The 7660-nt window shown below is 33.3% G+C and overlaps 1 protein-coding gene across 3 annotated transcripts; it reads left to right on the top strand.

The window, feature by feature from the left end:
• Window positions 1-1965: 1965 nt before the first annotated feature.
• On the top strand, window positions 1966-5498 carry LOC111369293. 3 transcript variants are annotated; one of them, XR_002698098.1, is made up of 3 exons: window positions 1971-2689; window positions 4836-4970; window positions 5183-5498. XR_002698098.1 is itself a non-coding variant. In XM_022990751.1 (2 exons), coding segments are annotated over exons 1-2 (387 nt in total). In that variant the 5' UTR covers window positions 1966-2304; the 3' UTR covers window positions 5185-5498. The 3 variants fall into 3 exon arrangements, 2 of the variants coding, with proteins under 2 accessions (XP_022846519.1, XP_022846518.1); XM_022990751.1 differs by lacking the exon at window positions 4836-4970 and having other exon boundaries at window positions 1966-2689; XM_022990750.1 differs by having other exon boundaries at window positions 4836-5498.
• Window positions 5499-7660: the final 2162 nt, after the last annotated feature.

Here is a 7660-nt window from a genome sequence, read left to right as displayed (position 1 = left end):
AGTGTTAAAACCCAAAAAGTCCCCGCACAGACTCCGCACCAAGATTGCTACAAGAAGCCATACTTCACAATTTCTGTCAAAATTGCTCATGCATGAGATACACAAGAGACATAAATGAATTAACAAGTTAATAAGCATTTTAATTTACATTAAACCAAGAATATATCTCTCTATTCACACAAAAACCCAAAATTGTGAATCGAATAACAAAATTATGATTATCAGATGAAACTGAGGATGTACCTCTCTATTCACTCGAAATAAAAAATTTTGCACGTAGAATCTTGAATAAACAAAATCATAATCTGAGAAAAACGGCATGCCAGGATTTACCTCTCTATTCATGAGAATCTTGCACGAAGAGATAAATCATAGAAAAAACGAGAGAAGAATTGAAGAAAAAATGAAAGAAGAAAATGATAATAATGAAAAAGAAAGCTTGTGTCTGGTTTGCGTGGGGAAATGGCTTCACCGTCATTTTGAGTAAGAAAAAATGGGTATGACTGATATCTACAGTGAAATCACTGTTTAGCTACAGTAGAAGTCCCGAACACTATCGCAACTACAGTGAATTTTATTCATCTTTCTATAAGTAGCTAGATAAAGCGAGCTTGTTCAGACTCGGAAAAGAGCTTGGACATTTTACCCGAGCTCGAGCCGAGAGTTTCAACTCGACTCGTTAACATCCCTAGATTGAGATGGTGTTGGATATATTTTATATTATTATTATTGATAGTTAGATTAACACTTGATTTATGAATAAATAAATTTATCATCTGATTTTTAAACTATGATGATTTTGAAAAGGCTGATCTAGTGTAATTTTATCTATATATCTTGGCCTAAGGTTCTCAAAAATGTTAGGATCAGCCTTAATAAATTGAGTCGACTGATATGATCCAATTCTAATCAAGGTCCAATGTTTTCGAATAAAAATTCAACCCTTATCGAGGGGTAGTACATTTATTTATTTTTTACAGTTAATCATATATATTATAATATGATAATGTACATTTATCCGCGAAGTAAAAGATAAGTTCGAAGAATTCCAATTTGTGGCTGTCAATATCTGAAGAAGGCCCACACAACCACCAGTTTTCCAATCCATTAATTCCTTCCAAGTTAAACACTTCGTTGCTTGCACGCTTAAACTGAACCATGGATTTGTATAAAATACAATTTCAAATAATGAAATTAGGACGTGAGTGAATATTTTTAATTGACTTCCTTGCCTAATTAGTAACTTATTATGTGGAAAAAGAAAATGAGGTTTAAGCCTTGATATAAGAAGACTCGAAATAAGATCTCATTGCAAGAAATAGCATAAATTTTCATTAATACATGTCTCAATGAATTACACCAATACTAAATTTCTTAGTTTTTTTGTTACAATGTGAACGAGAAAATTAAGATAGAACATATTATATGATACTCAAATTTCCTACCATTTGCTTTCTATAGATATTATGTTCTCTTTTAAAATTGTGATTCACCATTTTGTCTCATTGTACCTATCTTGATGAGAATATTATTCAGTCAGTAGGGATGCCAAACTCGTCCTGACTATTTTTTTATTTTGTATTTAATCCTCTTCGTGTGGCAAGATCTTTTTTCAGCTATCCGTGAATTTAAAAAGAATATAAAAAACAAGTTACACTCCATTTTAATTCCATCCCACCATAATACAAGAGAGGATAGGAAACAACAAGGTTTGACAAACAGAGTAGAATCAATTTCTAAATGAGTTAATTTCACTCAGTTTGTAAGAAATTTCAAATAGGCAAGTAAAATAAATTTCGTACTAGTAATTTTTAGTTATAAATTTCACAAATAGTCACTCACAAAACTAACTTTATAATTTATATCCTACTTATCCTTGTAAGTATCAAAGTGAACCAACAGATGTTGTTCAATACGCTACATGAGACATCATCGTCTCCTAATCTACTTTGATGTCAACGAGCAATATTTTATGTTAATTTTTCTTGGCGAAGGATCATATTTGTAAATCTGTACACTTTCTCCTTTTTCCACTTCTCTAATTCTCAACAAGAAAAAGACAAACCCTCTGCTTCTCTCACTACTTGCTAGCTCTCTGCACGTAACCAAAAACAATCCAAGAACTCCAACGAATTTTGAAAGCCCAAAAGAAGACAGATAAATATCCATTCGTAACCAAGAAGTTTATCCACTTGCCTCGATTACCGCAAAAATATTTCCTAACCCATCAAATTTTCTTGGATTACAGCTGCAGTATTAACCCTTTATTTTCAAGATCTTTGACAACCCACAAAAGGAAAAAAGATGAGACAATCAAGACATCAAGAAGATCATCAGGGCAAGATTTTCTACGAGTTATCAGCTTTGGTTTTGAATATTCTCCGGTCACCTTCTACGCCTGTTGATTTCTCCGATGAGATCCGACCCGGCCGTTGTCCTCCGGAGAGAACTGAACCGGTGATGCAGCAGATTACGCCGGCTGGATTTGCATCTCTGCTTCTTGGGGTTTCTTTGACTCTAATGCTGTCTGGATCTGTGACTTTTTTCATTGGGTTTATGTTGATGCCGTGGGTTCTTGGATTGGTTATGTTTCTTTACTTTGTTGGGATGGTTTCGAGTATTTCTATGATCGGACGAGCCATTTTGTGTTATGGGTCTTCTCCTTCTTCGCCCAGGAAAGATGTCCCTTGTAAGAATTCTCCCAATTACTTTGTTTAAGATTCGACTTTAAACATTAGAAGTATGCCCTTTTCTTTGTCAATGAAATTGTATTAAATTTTTTCTGTTCAGTCTGATTTTCTGATTTAGAAGGTTTCTTTGTAGGCTGATTTTTTTTGGTAATTAACTGTTCTATTTGAGGAAGTTCTTGGTGGGTTTTCTTTTGTGATTAAAAGTTAAATTTTTTACAGTATATTTAATTTTAAGCCCAGCCAAACATGCTTCTGACGAGGATAGTTAAGGAGCAATCTTGATGAGGATTAGTTATGGGGTTTTGAACGGCTTGATGCCTATGACGTGAGACTCTTAAGTTTAGGTCTTTCATAGTAGTGGCAAATCATTGGAGTATACAAGAAGAAATTTTATTAAATTTACAGAGTTCAACCTATAAAACAAGGAGAAAAAAAGGCATATGAAACAGTTCTCTGCCATGGTTGCAAGTTGAAATTTCCGACTCAAAATCGCTGCTCTTGATGCAGTTGGTACTGAAAACCATGAATGAGTTCTCAGATAAATATTTATATGTTTTTCAGTATAGCGTGGTTTGTTAAGCTTAAAATGTTTTCGTTAGTAAGTGTACTTTTAAGTAAATAAGTTTTATAAGAAATAATTCTTTTAATTGTCAAAATTGGTAATAAGTGTTGGAGACGACTTATAAAAAGGGTTATGTAAGGGTTGGTTTTTGATATATTTGTTTGACCAATTTTAACCCGCAAGAGCGCGATCAAAATACAATTTATATGAATGAAAATTTGGATAGAGTTTCGGTATAAAGATTACACAAAACAAGGATTAAGAAGAATTAGAAATAGAGAATAATCTAAGGCGAGACTTTATCTCTTTCCTTAAAACAAATTGCCTCGCTACGGTGCTCACGGTGAATGACACTTGTCTCTCAAGATACAATCGATTCACAACTTGTGGAAGCAACACTTCAAACCACAAGAAACCGACGAACTTTTGACAGAATTTCTCCTCCATAAAGGAAATGTATGAAATGCTATAGAATTAGAAAGAGGAGAATTGCGAGAGGAGAATGAATGCTCAATGCAATTGGTGTGTCCAAAACCATGTCTATAGGATTCTATTTATAGATGTAGAAAGGGTGCAAATAAAGTGGTGTGGGCCAAAACATGCATCATTTCAAAAAAGTTGCAACACTTGGCCAAAACCTGCACCTTTCGAAAAGTTGCAACATTTCATTTCTTCCAACTTTGGTCCGTAATTTCTCATTCATCTGGAATTGGTTTTGAGATTCCAAATATACCGCGACGATCTACTCGACGAGCAGAATAAGTTGGTCTATTTACTTTTATAATTTGACCGTTGGATCAAGTCCGAATATTTGGTTGAAGTTGACACGTAGTCACACATTTTCATTCTCCATTTTTACATACCTTTTCATTTTCCAATTTTTACACATCTTTTCATTTAATATTTGAACCAATTCCTACTATAAGTTACTTTTTCTTACATTAAAGTAAGAATACATTAGCCAAAACTATTCTTTATTGGTCTTTTAGGAGCTCTTCTTCGGTTCACAGGTCTGATGTACTTTTTCTGTTGATGATGGGAAAAAGGTTTGGGTCATCAAGGATAAGTTCGTAAATCCGCGGCTTTCCTTGCTTTTTCATACGCAATCTTGACTAATTTTAGCAAGATTTAGTTTTGAAGTGTAAGCTCCATAACAAGCTTACTCTATCTCCTATCTTCATTCTAACTAAGCTATGCTTGCTAGCTCGGCTCATTAGACCCCTAATTGTAGTCTCTACTTGCAAAATAAAGGCAGTTTCTGGAATGGCTTTGGTATTACATTTCTGATTGGATATATTGAAGAGTCGTCAATATTAGAAACTTATTTCGAGAAAGAAGCTGATTGTTAATCCATAGTGCAATCTTTTGTGTGTTACCGTCTACTATTGGCTTTATTTTAGCACAATTAACATTTTGTTTGTACTGTAGATCGCCTAAAACATAATTCCACTCATTTTCACTTAAAAGCATGGTAAATGAGATGGGAAGATTGTAAGCAAAATTTATTTTCACTTTTTCTTCTCAGATTTTTTTTTTTTTTTTGGTCGAGGAGTGGTTGATTTATTTTCTTCCTCGAATTGTAGCCTGGAAGCTGTTGTGAGGCCATTTTAGTGGTTCGACAGTACAGGGTAGGATATAACAGCACTGTTATTCTTTTGCCATGATGCTGCATACTGCTATGTGGATGATACAGGATTGTAGATATTTCTCTCTTACGGGTATTACACAAACTTGTGGATGTGCATCTTTCTTCTGCAGAATGAACTCTATTGAGCAATTGAGGAAACTAATTAGTCATTTTAACATAAAGAAATAGGAAGATCAAATTCTGTTGTTACATGTTTTGGTCCTTTGTTATTGTTTCAGTGCTTGTGATATGTATAATCATTACAAACCTTGTAATTTTTCGTTTTAAAACTTGTGTTTGCAGAGAATGGTGAAATGGAACAATTGGTCACCTAAAATCATCGTGTTTGTGTAACATTGTTTTCATTTTCTCCTTCCTGATATTGATCATGATGGAAGTGTAAGATAATCCTTTTCCACCTCGACTGGCCGATGGGCACGGTGGAGACTGGTTCTTCAACTGTTGTCTGTTGATGTTAAAAGGAAGAAGCCCTGAATGTCATGGCTTGCATGATTTCCAAAAGGGTCTCCAAGTGTGGTGCTAGTCGGAGAAAAATGAGTGATTTGTGTATAAATTTTATATTTTAGTCACTAACAATATCAATAGAACAAGTTGACAGCAAATGAAATTACAAAATTTGAGAAGAAAGTTAGAAAGGCTAAACCTAAGATAGTCACAGAAACCGATGGTCGACGGTCATGTGGCCTTTTGTTCGTCTATGTACTTTCTGTGCCGTACAATTTCAAGATAAAATTCTAATTGCTCACAGTCGATACTTCTTCTATGGACACGATTTTAGGAAGATAAAGTACAAGCTCTATATCGAGTTGTGAAAATTATATGAATGTAATATGAAATGCATACTGAGTTTTTTTTCAAAGTTATGTATATCCAAAAATGAAAAATCATCTCCCTTTTATAATGTTAAAATTTTTTTAGGGTAATTAGCACAAAACGCCCCTATCTTTGATGTTTATTGTGGAAAATGTTCTCACTTTTTATTTTTTAACATTTTTGCCTTTATTTCCACATTTCTTTACGGAAAACGTCATTTTCATCATTTTTAATGTAAAATTATCAAAATACCATCCCATTTAAATAAAACAAAAATAAAATAAAATAAAATAAAATAAAGAATAAATTACAATCTTACTCCTAAATGTTTTAAAAGGTGTAAGTGAGTTCAAATAATTATTAATAGACTTAATAGCACTAAACGTCTCTACGTTTCAAATTAGTGAAAATGACGTTTTTCGCAATGAAACGTGGAAATAGGGATGAAAACTTAAGAAAATTGAAACGTAGGGACCTTTTTCGCAAGAAGTGTCAAACGTAAGGATATTTTTTATCATTAGGCCTTATTAAAATATTAAAAGAAACTCTCTCTTCTCTTCTTCTCCAAATAGGACTGTTCGTTGGAAGTGAAAAAACTCCGACCAACCATTTGCATAACCGTCGAATCTCCATACCGTTGAACCATTTCTTGATATTTTAAGACCATGAAGAGAGACGCCTTAATGAGTATAGTCGATTGGTGTGTTGGAAATGACATGGATCTCTTTGTAACAGGTGATGCGGCCAGTATTTGCGTTCTCGAGTTGGGTATTTTGGCTTGCAATTCCGAACAAATTTATTGGCACGAAGGTTTCAAGGTTGGATGTTGGATGTTGAATGATGTGTGTAGAGGGAAGCGAGGGCTTTTTGATGGTATGATGATCCAGCAGTTTGGATATGGTTTGCTAGAGTTTTTTTGGCTTTTAAGGTAGTTGACCCATTTGGAGAAGAAAAAAAGAGAGAGGGATTTTTTTTTTTTTTTTGTATTTTAAATATTTTAATAAGGCCTAATAACAAAAGAATCTTTAAGTTTGACACTTATTGTGAAAAACGTTTCTACGTTTCAATTTTTTTTACGTTTTCATCCCTATTTTCACGTTTCATTGCTGAAAACCTCATTTTCACCAATTTGAAACGTAAGGATATTTTGCACATTATAGGCCAAATGTAGGGATGTTTTGTGCTATTAGGCCTTTTAATAATTATTTGGACTCACTTGCGCTTTTTAAAACATTTAGAAGTAAGATAATAATTTATTCTTTATTATTATTTTTTATTTAAATGAGAAAGTATTTTGGTAATTTTACATTAAAAAATGGTGAAAATGACGTTTCTTGCAATGAAATGTGAAAATAAGGACAAAAATGTCAAAAAAATGAAATGTGCGGACGTTTTCCGCAATAAACTTTAAAAGTAGGGACGTTTTGTATTAAGTACCCTAAAATTTAACCCAACATTCATGTAAATTACCATTTAACTATAATATCACAATCATTAGCATTAGCATTATTGCCATCGGGATGAATACAAATAATGTAGTGCTATTACGAGTCACGTATTGCAAGTTATCTCTGTCATATTAAACACTATTCATGAAATCTGTAATCACAGCAGTTGGATTACTTCTGGAGGTGATTTATTTGGGAGCTTAAATCTATCCCCTTGATGAGTTATTTACTTATTTATGCCTATAATGAATTTTAATTTATTCACATCTCTCTTGAACAATAATGTAGTGCCACTAATTATGCTAATATAATCACCCAACCCTTATTCTCCGCACACAAAACTGCAAATTCTTATTGAACACATTCAAAAAATATTATTTTCATAACATTGAAGAATAGACATATAATTTTTCTAAGAAGATGGACATGATCCTCTCTCCAAGACCAGTAAGAAGCATAGCATAGCCGATCCTTTCTCCAGTAACTCTTCATGACCACG

This window comes from Olea europaea, chromosome 20 (genome assembly GCF_002742605.1).
Source record: "Olea europaea var. sylvestris chromosome 20, O_europaea_v1, whole genome shotgun sequence".
NCBI lineage: Eukaryota > Viridiplantae > Streptophyta > Magnoliopsida > Lamiales > Oleaceae > Olea > Olea europaea.
The sequence above is the reverse complement of the archived record's forward strand: the minus strand, read 5'-3'. Positions and strand labels throughout refer to the sequence as shown.